At 41.8% G+C, this 20,511-nt stretch overlaps 1 protein-coding gene across 3 annotated transcripts in view; it reads right to left on the bottom strand.

The window, feature by feature from the left end:
* The window catches only part of LATS1 (large tumor suppressor kinase 1), a 53,586-nt gene extending 35,434 nt beyond the window's left edge, over positions 1 to 18,152 (bottom strand). For all 3 annotated transcript variants that reach the window (XR_012645026.1, XM_074990401.1, XM_074990402.1), the window contains exons 1-4: positions 17,967 to 18,152; positions 5,810 to 6,321; positions 3,896 to 4,046; positions 861 to 2,389 (exon numbers count right to left, since the gene is read on the bottom strand). Coding sequence is in view for 2 of the 3 variants with exons in the window: in XM_074990401.1 (XP_074846502.1) it covers positions 861 to 2,389; positions 3,896 to 4,046; positions 5,810 to 6,160 (2,031 nt within the window). In the remaining variant the exon portion in view is untranslated. The remainder of the gene's footprint in view (positions 1 to 860; positions 2,390 to 3,895; positions 4,047 to 5,809; positions 6,322 to 17,966) is intronic.
* Between the last annotated feature and the right edge of the window lie 2,359 nt (positions 18,153 to 20,511).

The raw sequence follows: 20,511 nt of genomic DNA, 5'->3' as shown, positions 1-20,511 counted from the left end.
GCTTTCTGCAGTGTTGTAAAGTGGAGATTAAAGTGTGTTTTAAATTCTGTTGCCAAGATTCAGTTAACATGTTATGATGATCCAACTCCGCATTCCTTGTGTACCTAGAACTTTCCCGATATGAATGGGAATTTTGCACAGCATGGAAGGACCACAGAATAGGGGATCAAGCCTTAAATATAGTTAGTGAACACTGACTAGAATATTTATTTAGAAGTACAACTTATTCTCTATTTTGAAATACCTGAGCTGGGAAAAAATAATACATAGCTCAGCCAACAGATCATGCTTATTTTTGTTCTACGTCTTTTAAACACTGAATAATATGAAGTACTTGATAGAATGAAACTTCCTGGGCAACTAACTTCACACAATGGTATCAAACTAATGAAGGTGAAGGGAGTTATCATTCTTCAGGACTTCAGTTGGTCCTATCACCATTTCTTCCTAAAGTGCATTTACAAAAATCTTTAGTACTTAACTGTGACAGTTTAACATACAGTTTCCCCCAAATGAGCATGAATATCATTCATGATCAAAATGTGGCAGCCATGCAGCTAAGCCAATGAAAGTTTAAATAAATTTGTCTTTTCATATATGACAATGATTATTAGCACTTACTATATAAAATATTTTTGATGTGGGTTAATTTAAAGAGAGGAATGGGATTGTCTAAACAAATACAGAAAGGCTGTATACTCCTTGCTGTGAGCAAGCCGAAATGAACTTCAATATCAAGATATTACACCCGCGCACAAAATTGCAGCATAAATAAAAAGCCTCTCTAGAAATGGCGTTTTTAAAAAATGTACATCTAAAGCTAAAGAAGTTTGAAATATTAAATAAAATAAAGCATTTACCCTCATCATTTCATTCTCTAGTTGTTTCTTACGATGCAGTCGTTGCTGATGAGACTTGAGTATGTTTTCCACATGTTGCTCCATGAAGAATTTAAAGGCCTGAGGAGAATAGCTTTGAATGCGAGACTCCCTTCGCTCTTCATCTCTCTTATTTTTCCTAACAGGAACAGGGGAGGTTGTTATTTGTTTTTTTTCTTTATCTGTCCCATCAACACATTCATTATTTTTTTCAGTCTCTTCTTCCTTAGCTAAACTGGGCTGATCTTCTTTGCTAGGTTTGGCTCCTGTCTCAAATGGATTGATGGATGGATTCTGGTGTAGCAAGTGTTTTGGGTAAGGTGGTGGCGGGCCTTGGTAATTTGGAGCTTCTGCTACAGGCGACATAACTGCCATACTGGTAGATGGACACTCAGAAAAGGGAGCTGGTTGGACAGCTTGCATTGGTTGCTGCATCCAAGAAGGATGAGTTGGTGCTAAAGCAGTCTGCACCTCTGGCTTTAATACTCGCATGCTTTTTACTGGCTGCTGAATGGGAGCTGGGGTTATAGCTGTTACTGTGGTTGCTGAAGGCTGAGAACTGCTGGAGTGACTCTGTCTAGTCCCATGATGGTTATTGAAAGAATTTGACCTTACTGGAATGTTGGGTTGCCACGTAGGAATTTCATGTCCACTGCCAGGTGGTGATTGTGGTGGAGCAGATGAAGGCTGGGACCAGGACATTGGTATTCCAGGTAGATTTATATTATAAAGTTCCATGTTGTGGCTGTTTCTATTTGGCACCATCATAGTTTGAGGAATGCTTCCACTGGTATATGATGAAGAGGGAACAGATCCTCCTGCCTGCATCTGCAAAGCTGTAGGACTTTGCCTGTTAGGCGGTGATATTGGGTATGGAGGGGGCGGCTGACGAGTGACTGAGTTCCCAGATACATTTTGATGAACCATGAAATCAGTCTGACAGTTTCCATTTTGCATTCCAGCTCTTCCTGATGGAAAACTAAACTTGCTATTGACAGAACTCTGCATGATTATTGGTTGCCTGCCAAGTGGAACAGAATTAATACCTCTTTGTCCCTGTGTAGAAGAACATATGGGTGATGGATTCATTGGTGGGGGTGGATAGCCATCCTGCCACGCTCCAGGTGGTACTGGAGAAATGCGAGAGATCATATATTCCATGCTTCCAGAATAACGTTTTGTTTGAGCATTTGGTTCCCAAGAAGGAGGTGGAGGAGTCTGCCCTCTTGGTGGAGGAGTCTGCCCTCTTGGAGGTGGAGGAGGGGGGGTAACACTCCTTACTTGTGGTGGAGGTGGTGGATTCACTCTCTGTCCATTGACAGGATGAGCCTGAGCAAATGCTGTTAATCCAGAACCAGATAAGGGTCTTCCTACATCTGTCTGAGAACTAGGACTTTCTGAACGATACACTACACTATCTCCCAATGGAGGGCCATGTCGCTGAGGTACCAAGGACTCCTTAGAACCCTTCCAGCTCTGTTTGCGGTTAACCGATTGCTGCACACCACCTGCTTTTATAAAAGGGGAAAAAATATGGTATTTTATATTCACAAAAAACTCTGATTGCAGTATTCACTCCTATTCAAATTCAGTTACTTTTCATTTTTGGCAGTTACTTTACTGCTATGAAGTAGGTAATAAATTTTAAATGTAAGCCACAGTCACATGAAGGTTTATTTGTGACTAATCAAAGAAAGCTATAAAACAATTTCAGCATGGAAAAGTTGAACTGAGGGAAAAAAATGTATAAACCTACATTTTACATAACATTGATATCAAACATTATAACAAACCTATCTTATAAAGTGATAACTCAGTGACATACTGAGGGATTAGTAACCTTTGAGTGAACTAAGCAGCGAGAAGATTGTTAGAACTTTTATTTAAAATTTAAAAAGGTTCGCCAGGTTTAAATCTTTGATTGCAGACCTTTCATTACTGAACAGAGTAGCATCATCAGTGCCTAGTAAGAACTCTTCAAACTGTTGTTTGCAAAGTTCTATTCATCAGAAGGTTCTGTTTTAAATCAGTCTGAAACACAAGAGTCTTAACTTTGCTGATTAGACAGGCTGGACTCATTTGCAGCAATGGTGTCCAGTTAAACAAGTTGGCAACATTGATGTATTGCTATATGTAAGTGTAAGACAAGACAGCTTACGTAAGATTTACAATGACCATCTCTACGCTGAATTCTTAAAATTTAACTCCTTTAAGAAATGAACAGTAATCTTTTATTGGAGGTACCAGAAAGTAATTAAAAAGATATTGTATCTTCTCATATGAATGGTGCATCTTCATGTTTATTTTTGAAAATTTTAATTTATTATTTTCACTGTGCAAATCAGTATGTTTATAATAGAAGAAAAATGGGTAAATTTTGCTTAATTATGTAAGAAAATAAAAGTCAGGGCTAAATTCCAGTAAGCCACCAGAAGTGCTGTACAATAGGCCCCCAACTTACACATAGGTTGCGCTCCTCCACAACCCCGTCTAAGTCAAATTTCAAGTTGGGACTTGGTGCGGAAGGGGCCCTGCCACCTTCTGTCTGTGATCCTGGATGTGCCTGTCTCCCTGCTCCTGTGAACGGCAGGGAGCCAGAAACCAAGCAGCAGCCTGGCACCTGGCTCCCCTCCACTTGTGGGAGCCAGAAAACTGACTGGCTGCTGTGAGGGTCAGTTTCAAGTAGTGACATTATCCCTTGCCGCTAGCAGGGAAAAGCCTGGTAGCAGCAGAGGAAATGGAGCCACATATATCCCTGGGAGGAGGATGCAAGGTAAACGCCTCACTGCTATTCCCTGCACACCTTGACCTCACAGTGCCACCACCCCACCTCAGCAAAAGCTTTACTCCAGCACACAGTGTTTGGGGTTAAAAAACAACCAAAACCCACCATTTTCAAGAAAAATGGTATTTCAATCGTCTACTCTATTGTTAAAGTTTGTGCGCTACTTTCTTGCCCCCCCCCTCCCCCCACAAGTTCTGAGTGTACTAACTGAAATGTCTGGTAAGTTTCATACCTGGTGGTTTCATGCCTGCATTAACAGGTCTGGCTGCTGCTGCAGCCATCTGCTCCCGACGAGGATCTTGGTAGCTCATTTTACTAATAAATTCAATTGCTGCTTCTATACTGCGGCTGTTAGTTTGCCTAAGAGCTCGTACAACCATATCCTAAAGGGAAAATTAAGTTTATTTTTAAAATCAAGGGAGCAAAAATAGTCAAAAGCACCAATTGCTGAGATTTTCAGAGCACGGAAGGGAATTTAGCCACACACCTCCCACTAATTTATATATAAAATGCATGGCTAAATCTCAGTGAAAGATTTGTAAAGTCTCAAAGCATCACCCTCAGTCAGGAAAAAAAAATGCAGTTACATCTCATTCTGCTAAAATGCTCAGAAAAAGTTAACATGTTAGAATTATTTTAGTGCATCTCCTGCACTGCTTGATCCTCAGAATTAGTACTGACATTACAGAAAGACAACAACTTCCACACAGTTCAGGTTGCAACCAGTATGAGGCTCTACTTAGAGCTCCCATCGAAAGTATGGCTGAAAAACCAGCTGATTTATTGTGAAGGCAAAGGAGATAATGAATTACAAATCACAAAAGTACTGACTTGAAATTCTGAATTCTGGCTTTTTACTGTTACTGCAGCATCAACTATAAATCTCCTTATACAGTAGCACCTTGAGTTGTGTGAGGGTGTGTGGAAATGGAACTCTTGCGTAACTCGAATTTTGTGTAAGTCAGAGGGCGGCTTTTTTCTCCAGCAGAACTCACGTTCTGCAGCTGGGGAAGCAGCAGAAGCACCTGGAGCTCCTTTTGAAAGGTAAGTCCTGGGTTTAGGGGGGCAGCAGGGGAGGGCTGAGCCTGGGGTGGGTTAGGGCTGCAGGGGAGGCAGGGGGTGGAGTTGAGCCAGAGCCATGTGCGGGGTGGGGGTTGAGCTGGAGCAAAGCGGGGGATGAGCCAGAGCTGTGTTTGGGTAGTGAGCCAGGCCGTGGGGGTTGAGCTGGAGCTACAGCCATTTGCAGGGGAGGTAAGCCAGGCCAGGGTTAGGGGGTGGAGGGGTTGAAGCAGGGCTGCACAGGCTGGGAGTTGAGCCAGGGCTGGAAGGAGCTGGATTTTGAGTTGCCCTTAACTCACGTTAACGGTGAATTAATGTATCATTTACATGCATTGATGAGTTCTCTCTCTAATCTTTCTGTATGGGCAACATTACAATCTCTTAATCATTCCTTCTTGAAGTTTTTACTAACAACTCCCAGCAATGAAAAGCAGTGTATGAACTAATAAATGACACACCAGAACTCTCTGTCCAACCTTAAAGAAAATTACTGCAACATAAGTTAATTCTTTAAGATTAACCTGCAATTACAGCATATGATCAGATCATTATTTTATTATTGCAGATACAAATGAACCATTCTATTCTGTTTGCTTAGATGCAGTAAGTGGCCTGCTGTTACATATTTCTGACACTAATGGACCTGAGGTCCATGCTCATTTTGCATGCGTACTTGTGTGACCAGTATCTGTATTTGATTTAGGGCAACCAAATGCAGTTTTATTTTAATATTTAGCTCAGATAATAAACCATTTGTGTGAATAAATTTAAGTTACTCATGATCAGGGTTTTGAAAAGAAAAAAAAGTATTTTGATTTTTCCCAAACACAAGGATGTAAATGATTAATCAAACTACTGCCAATATTACAGAGAGAGATTACACAACAAAGATGGGGCAAAAACACTAGTAATGTTAAAATAACCCATCTTTTTCCAATTACCACTTTCTTCCTTTTGGCCCAGTCACAGTTAAAAATTAATTTGTATTTCAGGAAAGCATTTTGACTATCATGTTACTTATACTCCAAATACAAAAAGGTAAAATACAACTAAAATATAAAGCTATAAAATAATTAAAAATATATACCTCATCAAACCCAGCAGCCTGTAAGTCTTGCAGCATTTGCGGATTGATTTCTGACATTCCCCTTGCTGAGGAGCTGGTTTCATTCGCAAAAGGGAGCAGGGAGTTTCGTATTTCTTGCAAAGCTTTATGGTATGTTACAAATTTGGGGGGATTACGGCCTTGTCTGGGATCTTCAGATGACATTTTACCCATATTGTGCTCAGCCTTAGCAGCATCTGAGGGTTTATGCAAATTCCTGAGGCTCTCTCGTATTTCTTGTAACATTTGTCGGCTGCTGCCAGTGTAGTTACTAGCAGGAAAAGTCTTTGGCCTCATTTGTCTATATCCTTCTGGTTTCTCACTTCTCTTCATGAAAACATGTATCTATGTAACCTCCACCAAGGATTCAGCCACAAGAATTCCAAGCAAGGTGGTTGCTAGTATCAGAACTCACTCTTAAGCAAGACTGAAAACATTCACCACTGCTTATGGTTCCAACAACGCTGAAATTCTTGACAACCGAGTTAGCTACCCTATAATAAAAGAACATTCCAGTTACTCATGCTGTTAGTGGTGAAAAGTTCACAATTTCCAGGACATAAATGATATATTTACTAACCCATCATATGTAGCTTATCATTTATGCAATCTTTAAGCATTCTAAATTAAAAACTATTTTGGATTGGCAACATGTAATTAGTAAACAATGTTTTAGTTGCTTCTCAATTCTAAAGATCCCATAATTGGGCAGAATTTAAATTAGGTTTTATCAAAACTAAGTAGTAAACTTATTTTACAATTACTAAACAGCAAAAAATACTTTTTCCCCCACCAAGAAGGGAGTGTACAGCCATCAGTTAACTGCAAAAAGAGCTGTAATCTTTGAAAAAGTCTTGGGTACCTACTACAAAAAAATTAACTGCTTGTTTGAGCTATTTTAAACTATGGCCCAAATGTTTAAGTCTGAAACTTGCTTGAATTTAAATTTCACCTAGAAGACGTGAGACAGGGGAAGACATACAGAACTTACGTTCCTCGACAGTAGTTCATACTGATTACTATCTCAACAGGTCACTTTTCTATGCTACTACTTGAAACATCATATTAGCACAACTAAAGGATAATCCAAGTTGTACACAGAGAAAAAAATGCAACCTCCTGGACAAAAAAAAACCCCTGAGAATAGGAATCTGGATACCTTGATCCTGTTTCCCACTCTACTACTTAACTATGGTACCTTGGGTCAAGTCAGGGATCGGCAACCAAAATAGCAAGATGAACCACTTTTTCCAGTTCGGTAAAAAACTCGGTAACTCAAGAGTTGCAATACATGTGAATACAAAACGGTCCTTAATAAATAATGTCAAACCACACTTTTTGTAACCCTTATTTTAGGAACAGCACATACACACGTGTTTACTGCAGGCTGTTCACAAATTTTTATGTATTCTATTTCCCCACACTTTACATCCGCATGTTTGTATCACTGTCTTCCTGACTTTCACTCCCACACCTTCTCTTTGTGGAAGACTCTAGGGGGAGTTAGCCAATGTTTCGAGAACACACGTCGTTTTCTATTTAGATACGAGTTTTTTTTTGGGGCTTTTAGAAGTTCACAGTTTATTGAAAATAAATCAGGAGGGTTCCCCACCCCCAAAAACAAAAAAAAACAAACAAAAAAAAACCTTTGCAATTATAGACTCAGGAACCATAAAGAAGTCCTTAAAGAGCTGCAAGCGGTTCCAGAAACACAGGTTGCAGACCTCTGGGTCAAGTCATTTGGCTTTACATCTCATCAACACACTGGAGTTTGGTCCCCCACCATTCTTACGCCCTTCATTTTATTTATACTGAAAATGAAGGACACAACAAAAAAAAGATACCGCCTATGATTAAATTCTGTAAATAACATCTGAATCAATCTCCTAACTAAATGTACATGTCTGATGTCAACTCTGCTTGAAGTGGGTCTTTTAAGATTTTAAAAAACATGCACACATGATTTCTTTTTTTTTAAACTGCTCCCCTATTTATTGAAACTGTTTAATTTGGCTGCAATTGTCATAAGTAACTTTTTTCTTTTATTATACATCTCGGTATTCTTGAAATGACATACTTTAAATTGAGAAGTTCCTCTAATATCCTGGGACCCTATACAGCAACTACTTCAAATAATCTGCCAAGTGAGTGATATTGTAAGAACTTACATGCAACAGACTGCTTTTAGAGTATCAGAAAAACAAAGACATTTACATTAACAAAGGTGAAATTACTAAGGTAAATTGTTACAAAAGAAACATTTTTCTCAGTGTTTTTTTAAATATAAATTTCAATCAAAATTTTAACAATAGTTTGTATGTTGCTTTGAGTTAGCATAAGGAATTGTATTTCCTGTATAGCTAGGGACACCATGCCAATTGTTTCTGATACCACCTTTCTTACACGCTCTTTATATGGCAAAACATATGGCTGAATATAAGAGAACAACATAAACAATTATTTTTGAACACCCAAATGACTACCTTACAAAATTAAGTAAAAAATTGTCAGCTGCCAACATGACAAAAATCACATTGGAATTTAACAAGCAAGCAAGCTGGGGAAGAAAACAACGGTAGAGGAAGGAAGGTTGTGAATTCCATGCTTCTGATGTATTTGAATAGTTTGGCACCAGAAATAGGATGCAGTGTATGGATGTAGAGCAGAGATTCCCAGTCTATGGGTCAGGACCCAAACATGGGTCATGATTAGATTTCTTAAAGGTCACCAGCTGGGCAGTTCCAAGCTGCATGGGGCTGTTAAAGAAGCCATTTGCAGTTTCTCTACACTGCTGCCTCAGGCAGATACCTATCACTAGAGATAGGAATTACCTTATGCCTAGGTGCTGAAAGCTTAACACTTGAGTTAATTGGTTTAAATGACTTACCAGCTGGGAGCAGGAAGGCGGGGGGGAGCCACCCAGCCTAGCAGCCCCAGTGAAGAGGCTGTAGGGGGAGGAGGAGGAGTATCTAAGGCTGGGGCCGTTTAGGGGTGGGGTGGGGGTGGAATCTAAGGCTGGGGGCAGATCCAAGACTGGGGGCAGCATGGAGCTGCCAGGGGAGGATGTAAGGCTGGGGGCAGCATGGGGCTGCTGGGGGGGTGCAGGTCTCCCCATTCCCCAGCCAGGGGACCCTGTGGCTTGCTCAGATTAACAGGAGAAGTTCACTGTTTAGTGAACATAGGTGGGTATATGTGTCCCTCATTTTAGCAAGTACTTTTAAATAAAGTACTCTTTATACGAGGGATGGGCGTACTCAACCGGCTCCCCACCCCTAATCCCATGGCTGGGGTTGCTGAGGTGCCGATAATGAGTAACCCTCCCCCCCAAAAAGCACCTGTTATAGTCATTTATTTTTATTATGGTAGTTGAAGATTAAGATCAGAAAGGACAATCAGAATCACCTAATCTGTCATCCTGTGCAGCAGAACCCCAAATCTTATCTAATAAATTCTATACCCGATCCATAGTTTTTGGAAGAGCTACAGTATCTCCTTTTAGAAAGATACACAGACCTGATTTAAACACTGCATGTGATGGAGAATCCATTAAATCCCTAGGTAAATTGTCCCAAGTGTTATAATCTCTCTCATTTCCTTCACTTTTGTAAAAAGAGACAAGCAATAAAATACTTTTAAAACATCACAGAGTAAGAATAAAATGAATATATTTACTTAAAACTACAAACCAATACACTTCAAGATTATAAAACAAGTTATAAGTAGGGCCCTACCAAATTTACAGTCCATTTGGTTAATTCCATGGTCATAGGATTAGAAAAAACAAACAAATATAATGATTCAGCTATGTAAATTTGAAATTTTACAGTGTTCCAAATAAAGGGGTCCAATTATGGAAGGGTCATAGGTAGGGTGTCCATATTTCCTTTTGCTGAATACAGAACACCAGGTAAAATGAACTGTACTCAAATGAGCACAATGACGATCAGAACTACACAGTTCAAATGTTTAAATTATCAGGTTGACTGAGGCCATGTTAAAAAGAAATACTGTGAAGTTAGATTCTCCCTACTCTAAGTTTCAGGCTTTAGGGTTCAAGCCAGGAGGGATGATACATGCACATGCCTGTACACCTCTCTCACACAGCAAGGGCAATAGATCAACACGACTTTCCCTTCCCCATGAGCTCCACTTTCTACACCTGGCTGAGACTCTAAGATGGAAAATATCACACCTGGTTCCTGGCAACACATCCAAGGCAATAAATGGAGAGGGGACAACATGCAGGGTCACAAGCCCCTCTTCCCTAGATTTCTGCCAGAGTTCACACCAGAACGAGGCCGGCAGCAGCCTTTTAGCACTGTGTGGGTGGAAAGGGACAAGAGCTGCTTCTAGCTGCTGGGAGGGGAGGCGAAGATGTAGGTGGAGACTGTAGGTGCCTATGTGTTTGCAGAGATCACCTCTTCCCCACCCCTTCCACTTGGCTCAAAGCAACTTGTCCTTCCTCCCCATACAGTATCAAAAGGCAGCTAACACTTCCCAGGCTGCTGCTGGCAATCAACACAACCCAGCTGTCTCCTGTTCCCCAGCCACATTACAGGGAGGAAGGGGTTAAGTCCTAAGGAAGCATTGTGTACCAGGGCCCAATAAACTTTACTTCAGGGGCTTCAGCCAACCAAGCCAGAGAAGTGACTCAGCAGGGTGGATGCCTAGGAGACGAAGCACCCCTATGCTCCCTAGGGGCTGTAACCAGGGCAATGGAGGGGAAAGGGACATACATTTTTGGCTACATTAATAAGTCAGTGTTTGTATATGAATATAATGAAGCATAATGAAGGTAGTAAGTCCTATATAATCTTTTGCTTAGAAATTCTGTATGCTTCTGTTTCACCTTGCCAACCATCCTTCATGATTAGCATGTGTTGTTGGTAGATATGTATCTCATACACCATAAGTGCATCTATTAAGGTGAGAAGACACCATGATTTACTGTCATTTCTTTTTATCTTAGGATATGATTTTATTTTATACAATGTTTGCTATAAGGGCTTGCTTCTTGCCTATATTAAGGTTGCTGTTTTTTTTTAAGAATTTCTTCAGAAACTCTACAATCCTATTCTCTGTAAACTGGTGAAAATGAAAGATGTATGCGTGATTAAGCGTGAAAGTCATCACAAATGTACAAATGGTCAAGAAGTGAGACACTCGGAGATAAGCAGATTGATATTCCTAAAACACACGTATATGCCTCTAAAAGCAAAAAGTCTTGTGGCACCTTAGAGACTAACAGATATTTTGGAGCATAAGCTTTTGTGGACAAAGACCTGCTTCATCAGATGCATCTGAGGAAGTGGGTCTTTGTCCCTAGGGTATTTCCCACATCTGGTTTTGCCTTTATCTGTTACCTTGCTTTTAGACAAGTATAAGAGAGGTAGCCGTGTTACTGTGTAGCTTCGAGAACAACAAGAAGTCTTGTGGCACCTTAGAGACTAACAGAAATTTTGGAGCATAAACTTTCGTGGGAAATCATCAAAACGCTTATAAAGCATAATGATAAGAAATCCCCAGCAATGACTATGGGATGAAACTCTACTTAAGGATTAACCATCACAGTATGGCACTGCAAAATCCATAGACTCAAACTTGGAACTATAAAAATAGGGTGTGTTACCATGGTTCTTTGGGATCAGTCTTAGAGCACTGAATCATGATAGACAGAGCCTAACTGTTAGACTGACTTGAGCTACAACAGACTGGTAACTTAAGACTGTCTGCTGGACCTATGCACATGTGTGAAAATAAACACATGCTGATTTTCATGTTGTATTTTCAATAAATAAGACATAGTGCCTTGTCCCATGAAAAAGATGTCATGTGCTTCTTATAAGCATAACAAAGGGGGGAGCCAAGCCCCTGCCTGGAAGCCACTGAGGAGCCAAGGTTGTGGTGGAAACACTGGAAATTGTATTTACCTCCCCTTTCCCCCACTACTGCAAAGTTTAGCCGAGGGGCAGTGAGGATTCCCCATGCCAGCGCTGTGCGGGATTTTGGTACATGCAGGTCTTAGCTTCTCCTGGCCTTAGATGCAGGCTTTACTTCCTAAGATGCATGCTGAGTGACGCAGGGGTAAATTGTTTTTCTGTATACCTCTACAGTTCTTGTTGCACCAATCACATAAGGTGCAAGAAATAGGGGACTTTTTTTGGTCTTCCTTTTTTCTTGATCTGAACCCTGAAAAAAGAACTGTGCCCTTTTTATTTCTTTACTACATGTAAAGGTGGCCTAAAAGTGCCCCGCCATAATCACTCACCAAAATTTTTCTGCCTTTTTACAGTTAACTCTTTCATATCTAGCATTCTATCATCTGGAACTCTCAAATAACTGGCATTTTAACCATAAGTAAATTTCAGTTATGTTTTCTATAAGTACAGTACAGTATAGTGAAAGTAAAAACGAATAAATACAGAAAATATAGTTAAGTATACTGCGTACAATACCACTGTTGTTAAGTACTCTGTACACATTTTTGTTTCTTAGTACATAATCTTATTTTTTTTTCAGTGTTATGCATTGATAGGTAAACCTCTATTATCCAGAATATTTGAATATCCAGCAAACACCCAGTCCTGAAGGTGCCAGATATGAAAGAGTTCACTGTAAAATCTCAGAAATATCAACAGTGTCACTACAGATAGCTTTGCTGCACACTTTCCTTGGAAGACCCAGACACTGGAAAGGGCACTTTCACTTCCTTAAGTTAAAGGGGCAGAATGTAGACAAAACCCTTGGTCTTATCAGAGTTAAAACTCCTATAAGTATTTTCAACCAGTCTATGAGTTACTCTTAATCCAGTTTTTGCATTTTTATTATCTCTAAATCTAGCATCAAACCTCTAATTGGCCACGTTATTTTTAGTACAATATACTATCTGATGTTTTTGCAGTCTTGTAACATGCTCTTCTATGCTGTTCACTGAATAAGGCAGAAATCTGCTAGTATAGAATTCCAGGGACTCTGAGGAATACGTAGCGTCTTGTAATATTTAATATACTTGAATATAAATAGTAAACCAAAAAGCAAACTGTGTGATAGCCATTAGAAAAATAGTATATTATAATTTAAGAGTTTTAATGCATATGGGTATTGGCACATAGCCAAGCTTCCCTTTGGAACCTTAAACTCTAAGGTTGGAAAATATAAAAGCTAACTTCAACTTTAACTTCAAAAAGTCAGACATTTAAAAAATAAGTAGCTGAAGTGAAATATGATAAAGCAGCAAACACAACATGAGTTATTAAAAAGACTGAGATCTTTATGCTTAGACAAACTGATTTTTGCTCTTTACTTAGTTTTATTATTCTCTATTTCTTTTAACATGACTTCAATGAGAATGTTTGAATAAAGACACATATCCCAAAAAAGACAAAGGCAACGGCAACTTATTGTCAATTCTAAGTGGGACTAGTTCTTGCTTGGCCAACATAATGGAGAACATTAACAGCTATAAAGAATATTTAGCTACAAAAGGCAACATACAGGCTGTCTACACTACAAAAATAACTTCAGAGTTGCTTACTTCGAAGTACAACTTTGAAGCAGTGTCTACACGTACCCTACTTTGAAGGTAAACTTCAAAGTAGGGCACTACTCCATTCCCGGGAATGGAGTAAAGACTTCAAAGTTGGGGTCCCTACTTTGAAGTGAGGGAAAATGTGTGTCACCTCTCTGCTGACTACTTCGATGTAGAGCCTAACTTCGAAGTTAGTTCCTAGTGTAGACGCATCCAGAGTTATATTTTAATGGTACTAGTAAACCCTGCCATCATCCAGGATGAAGGTACTTGAGGATGTAAATTTATCAAAGACCCTGGACAAAATTAATTTGTAAGTCTAGATGGCTCAGAAGATTAGCAGCAAGAAAACATTTAGGTTATTAAAGCAAATTCAGTTGAAGTTCCCAGCACCCAGAAGTAATTTCTATCTGATCACCACTGTGTGAGCTATGTAAAACAAGTTTCAGTCCACACTGTGAAACAACAACTACAATTTTGATTAGGAACAATGCTAAGTGGAGGAAGTTTCCTATATAACATTTGTATAACCCTGTAATTAGTAGGAAAGGGGGCTTATAACGGCGAGGGAAGTTGCTCTCCACTCTTACACTTTCGCATAATATTATTTGGTGCTTAGATATTATGGGGTGAGCATCTTTTAAATTTATATCTAAACTAAACAGATTTGCCAACCTTGAAAGATTCTGTGGGAAAGTGGACAGGCCATTTAACTGGGAATGAGGAGATCTGGGTTTTATTCATTTTGATACAGTTATTAATATTGCCTTGGACAAGCCTTTGCATCAATTTCCCCCATCTATAAAATGGAGCTCTTTATACTTACCTTCCTTTGTAAATTGCTTTAAGATTCTCAGATGTAATAAGCATTACATATAATTTATTGTTTTCTTAGTTGTCACAGCAAGACAGATTTTAGGGAAGTATGAAAACAGACCTTGGGGAAGCACAAAGAAGCAAGTATTGTCACAGACTGATAGACTTGTTCTGTGCAGAGGGAATATCAATCCCCCGGGGTTTCACTTCATCACATTTCATAAACAAAGAATTTACTCTTGTTTTAAAAACTTCTGTTAGGTGGCCAACACCACTCCTTTCAGCTTGCACATTTAGCTGGGGACCACAACTATTCTACCTGAGGAAACGATAACAGCCTCACTTGCAATTGCGTAAGCATTACCTATCAGCACACTTTCAGCTGCATCTATCATCACTTCTCAAATGAAGCTGCATCAGTTTGTCTCTTCTGTCTTTTTAGGGAGACAAAAACTAGGATAACAGGTTTTTTACTCCCCAGGCCAAATTATCCTAATACGTTTACTGGGCCTAGAAATATCTACACTGATCTGCCACAGAGCTCCTGTATGCTGTATTTCACAAAATATTGGACATTAAAACAGATTTTTTTAAGCCAAGAAAATATCAAACTTGAGAGATGGGAAGAGAAAGTCTGACAATTCAGGCAGGTATAGCTGAATTTGAGTGTGCAAAAAGTTCCAGCTTCTGAAACTAGCATGTAAGTCCCCTCAACTTTACTAGTGACAAGAACAATTGTAGACTTAAAAAAAATTAACTTTTAAATTCTATAAAACTATTACATAGTTGTACATAACTATCTCATAACTGCAACATTATTTAAATAAGTTATGTGATAACCTATCCTTAAAAACTGTAATTGGAATAAACTGTCTCCCCCACCCCCATTGTAGTTTGTAAATAGTAAAATTTAACCAATCCAGTGATCTCAATCAAGACTGTAGCGTGATCAATTCTTCACACACATTTCAAAGCTGGTTTTCTTAGTTGCTATCACAGTGTGCAAAAACGATTCTAATAGCCACTAAAATTGCAACTGGCATAACAGCAAAGTACTAAGATAATTAAAAAAAACAATTTTTATAAGTATAACATCTCATGGCCCACCAGGCTAGAAATCAAACTAATGCACATTAGAAAACACAATCTCAACTACACATATAAAATGTAAAGGTCTCAGCTGTTATTGCACAAGAAGAAGCCCTCAGAGCAGGGGTCAGCAACCCCAGGCACAGGTGCCAAGAGTGGCACACAAGCAGATTTCTATCATCATGGAAGGCGGGAGCTCAGCCCCTCTTCCCTCATGCAGCCAGGAGCTTGCTCAAAGCTATGGCACCTGTGGATTAATAAAAGACCAACTAAAGCTACCAATCACCAACTAAAGTGCAGCATCTTTATTTGTTTAGTAATGAAGCTGTTGTAAGTAGGACTATTAGTGACTTTAAGTAGTATCATCAGCACTCAGACTGCACATGAAGGTAAAAATTTCAGCATTCTGCCTCAGAAAGGTTGCTGACTCCTGTCTTAGAGTGTGCAGTGGCAGTCAAAAAAAAAAAAAAAAAAGCTAGGAACCATAAGAGAAAGGTCAGAAAATACAATACCAATATTTTATAATAGTTTATAAATAACCCTGTATTTATATCATAAATGCCACTATATGCCCCGTCCTTGATCACATGCAGTTCTTGTTACCCCATCTCAAAAAATACTATTAGAATTGGAAAAAAGCATAGAGAAAACAACAAAAATTAAGGTGGGTATGGAACAGCTGCCATATGTGGCAAGATTAAAGAGGCTTCAACTGTTTAGCTAGGAAGAGAGACCATATGATAAAGTTTAAAAAAAAAAAATCAAACAGTATGGAGAAAGGGAAAGAGGAAGTGTTATTTATCCCTCAACATAACAGTAGAACCAGGGATCACTCAATAAAAACAATAGCTGTCAAGTTTAAAATAAACATAAGGAAACACTTCTTCACATGAGTCAACCTGTGAAACTCATTGCCAGGGGATGCTGTGATGGTCAAATACATAACTGGATTCAAAAAAAGTTGGTTATATAAATTAATGGAAAATATGTTTGTCAACAGCTGTTAGTATGGGTGATCGTATCTCCCTATCCCAAATAGAGGACAGGGAAATGGGGTGGGGTAAGAGGTAGTTCCTCCAGACCGCCCTTTACTCTCCCAGCTTCCTTAAGGGACAGGGAACGGGGAAGCAGCCACCTAGTGTGGGCACAGGGAGCCCGAACGGCTGCCCAAACATCCCTACACCTAGAGCTCCCTTCCGGCTCCCTCTCAGAAGCCGCACGTACTCTCCCTACTCTCAGCCACCAGCTGCAAGTGTGCTGGTTGGCAGTGAAAAGGTGATCCAGCAGGGAGCCTGACTGGGGAGCAATTAACCCTTTTAAGAAAAATCAGGGTGCCGTCCTGGTGCCCAAAATAAGGGCTGTCCCACCCCATATGGGACAAGCGGTTACCCTATATTAGCAAGATGGTCAGGGCCCAATCTGGATGTACCTAGGCCTCTGACTGCCGGAGCCTAGGACTGGATGACAAAGGATCGATTGGTAATTGCCCTGTTCTGTTCATTTCCTCTGGAAACTTCTGGCACTAGCCACCGTTAGAAGGCAGGACACTGGGCTAGATGCACCATTAAGCTGAACCAGGCCAGCCATTACATTGTCTTAGATATTAGCACAAGACAGTCACTGATCCTTCAGCACATTTTATATTGGCATAGAGCATGAATTTGTAAAGCAAGTTCCAGATGTGGGTCCAATTTAATTTTCAACCTATATACAAAAGTCAGAGTAGCATAAATACCATCTGCTAAATATGGGATTCCCCCTTATATGACAGCTGAGTACTTGGAAACCAGACCAATTTGCGAACGCTCATCAAATTTAAATTATTGTACTGGTAGGATGCTCATGAGACACCAGACAAATAACTTAAACCAAGTTTCATTTAAATGAAAGTATGCTACCCAAAGCTGACCTAGCTTCCCATAACAGTTTATTTGACTACAGAAGTCAGTGCCAGTATCAGCTGACGAGACCATAGGGGAGCATCACGTCCGGGGAATAACCTTTCATTCAGTGTCTCCCGCTCAGACTAGTGTCATTCCAGCCCCACATTCCTCAAAGATTAATAGATTTGGGTTTCGAACTAGTTACACACACGCTTTCAATTACTCTGCCCCCTTCTCGCCCTTGTTTTATTTTGCAGGAAACAGGAGAAACGTTATCCCCGGTCTGAAACACACAAAAGCTCCAGCTGCAGGCGAGGAGCGCGCAGACAGACCCCGGCACCGGACCCAACCCGGGACACAAAGTGAATTCTAGTCGGCGCCGCGCAGCCGCCCCCCAGCCCAGGCGAGGCGAGGCAGGCGAGGCGCTGGGGTAGCAGACGGAGAATCTCCGCCGGAGACAGGGAGGCGGACGGGGACCTGCCCCAGGGGCAAAGCGCAGCACCAGGGCGAGCGGCTCCGAGCAGTGGGATGGGGAGGGAGATGCTGCAGCTGGACACAGAGCTACAAACAGGCTGAGCCAGGCTAGGAACTGGGGAAACCCGCTTGCAGAAGGCGGGGCCGCAGGGCAGTGGGGCTCCCCGAGAAGACAAACGTACGGGACCGGGCAGCGGCTGGTATTGTCTCCGCTCACCCGCTGGGCAGCGCCGTTACCCCATCCCAGTCTCTCTCTCACCCACACACACACACCCACAACACCGAGCCTGGCGCAGTAGGGACTCGCCTTCGGCCGGGCACTGGGTCCGGCTGGCCGCGGCGGACCTACCTGCGGGGACAAGGCGGCGGCGCCCCGAGCCCACGCGTCTTGCGGGGAGCGGCGCGCTGCGTACGGCGCTGGGCTCCGCCCGTAGGACGGCGGCGGTAGCGTTCAGGTCCCGGCGCTGGTGGCAGCTCGTCCCCTCCCCCACCCCCCGTGGGGCTCAGTTCCGGGCCGCCATGTTCTCGGTAAGCCTGGCGCAGAGGGGTTCCCGGATATGGGTCGTTCCCGGCCTCCTTTGCGCGTATCCTTAGCGGCTGCCCCCGCCCTTCGGGAATGGAATGTGAGAGGCTCGGAGTCAGCATTCCGGGCCGAGCCCACCCCGGTGGGAGGCGGGGGCAAAAAGGACCGAGAGCGCCTCACGCGCGCCCTCCTCCCAGCTCTGGGAGCGGCCAGGAGCGTCCCCGCCTCAATAAGAAACTGTGGAACAACCCGTCCGAAGGCGCCGTTTCTGGTTGGCTGTTGCCGAGGATTCCAATCCCCGCTGCTCCAGCAGGCGTGTGCCGCAGTCTCGCTCATTTGGTGCTCGCGCGGTAGCGCTGCAGCCTCTTGAGCTATGGGGGCCTTGCAGGGCGAAACTGGTTCAGGCTACGACAAGACGACGTCCTGGCGCACCTTATAGACTAACAGGTATTTTGGAACATAAGCTTTCGTAGGCAAAGACCGCTTCCTCAGATGCATCTGGTGAAGTGGTTCTATACCCACGAACGCTTATGCTTCAAAATATCTGTTAGTCTATTAGGTGCCACGGGACAGCTTTTTGGTTTTGCAGACATAGACTAACACCGCTACCTCTGATACTGGTTCACGCTACCTTGCCTTTGAGCACATCAGCAAGAAAGTGACCTAATGATCTTGCTCTGGACCCCTCCCTGTGCCCATCAGCCTTTGAAATTACACATTTTTGTCATGTGCTTATTGTGCTTTCCTCTCTACCACCCCTGACTAGAGTATTATTGTAGAGACCTGGTAAATATGGTTAGTGTGAAGACTTTCTTGTGCTTATTTGAAGTGAAAGTTAGGCACGGCTCTTGAGCAATAAACAAAAATCATGGGAACCACAACCTGTGTGTGACTTTTTCTAAGAATACCAGGAGACAATACTGAAGAGTAACATGCTCAAGGGCTCAAGTGCATAATATACAGTAGACTCCCACTTATGCGTAGGTTGCATTCTTGGGTAACTATGCATAAGTCAAATTTCATGCAAGTGGGGATAGGGTAGGGGAGAGGCCCTGCTGCCTTCAGGTCCCCCCGTCCTGGCTGCACCTAGGTTCCTTGCTCCTGTGAGTGACAAGGAGCCAGGCACCAGGTGGGAACCTGGCTCCCAGCTCCTCTAACCAGGGCACCAGCTCCCCACCACTTATGATTTAGGTTAGTGTTATTGCAAAAAATGTGTAAGTCAAAATCATGTAAGTTGGAGGTCTAATATAGACAGCGGTGCAGCAGGTTCTGTCCAATTTTCTGAGCAAGTTGTTACCTCACAGAGCTGGGAGAGACCATCAGGTCATCGCATCCAGTCTTCTGCCCTCACAGCAGGACCTATCATCATCCAGGATTATTTATTTATTTTTTAAAAAAAATAAATATTTGCCCCAGATCCCTAAATAGCCCCTGCAAGGATTGACCTGGCAACCCTGGATTTAGTAGGCCAATGCTCAAACCCCTGAGCTGTCCCTCTCAGTAATGGCTGGCTTTCTAAGACAGTCATAATATGTGAAAGTTCTAACCAACATGCTGCCTGGACAGAGTGGGTGTGACTGATGTTTTTTTCACTGACCATTAAGAACTATAATTTGTCTCCCTAGCTACTTCAGCATGATGTAAATGAAAGACACTCAACCAGTCTTACTTGCACTTGGTATCAGGTACCACAGATGACAATCAGCGATAGCTGTGTTGGCACAGGAAACGTTATTATATTCTGATCTCAGAGACATTGTTTTGTAAATGAATGCTTATTGATGTTCTCATAAGGTTCAATATTGAATTTAGCAGTTAGTGAATCCTCCTTAATTTTCAGTATTGTTTTGTTAATAAGATCCTGTTCATGTTCTATACGACCGAATAACTCTACCTTCCTGTAATTTACTTTTTGTTAATAATCTATTGGTACTTGACCTCCTGCTCAATAGGGAATTACCAGAGCGGAATGGCATAAGACCAGTAAGAATTCAGTTTGAGCTGGGGGAGTGGATAAGGGAATTATGAGAGACTCTCCCCTGGTTTGTTGGGAGGGGGTGAACAAAGGAGGAGAGAGGTATAAGTATTGCTCACTGCTTGTTGCAAGGTGTGCAGGCTTTGAGGAGAGATCCCCCTGCACCTTACTTGGCATGCCAAATAAAGATTCTTCTTCCACTCTCGGTGTGTTATTGGGCCAGCATTGCATACCGGGCACGAACTGCCACTGTGCCACCTTAAGAAGGAGGCAACAGCTGCCATATCTACTTTCACAAACACTCTCTGGTATGTCAAAGGAGTGATTGAAGGCCAAGGCGTATGGCATGAGATCAGAGGTGGTGCAGCTCTCATTACTTCATCATCTACTCTTGGC

Source organism: Carettochelys insculpta, chromosome 3, assembly GCF_033958435.1.
Source record: "Carettochelys insculpta isolate YL-2023 chromosome 3, ASM3395843v1, whole genome shotgun sequence".
Lineage (NCBI taxonomy): Eukaryota > Metazoa > Chordata > Testudines > Carettochelyidae > Carettochelys > Carettochelys insculpta.
This window is presented reverse-complemented; position numbering and strand designations above follow the sequence as displayed.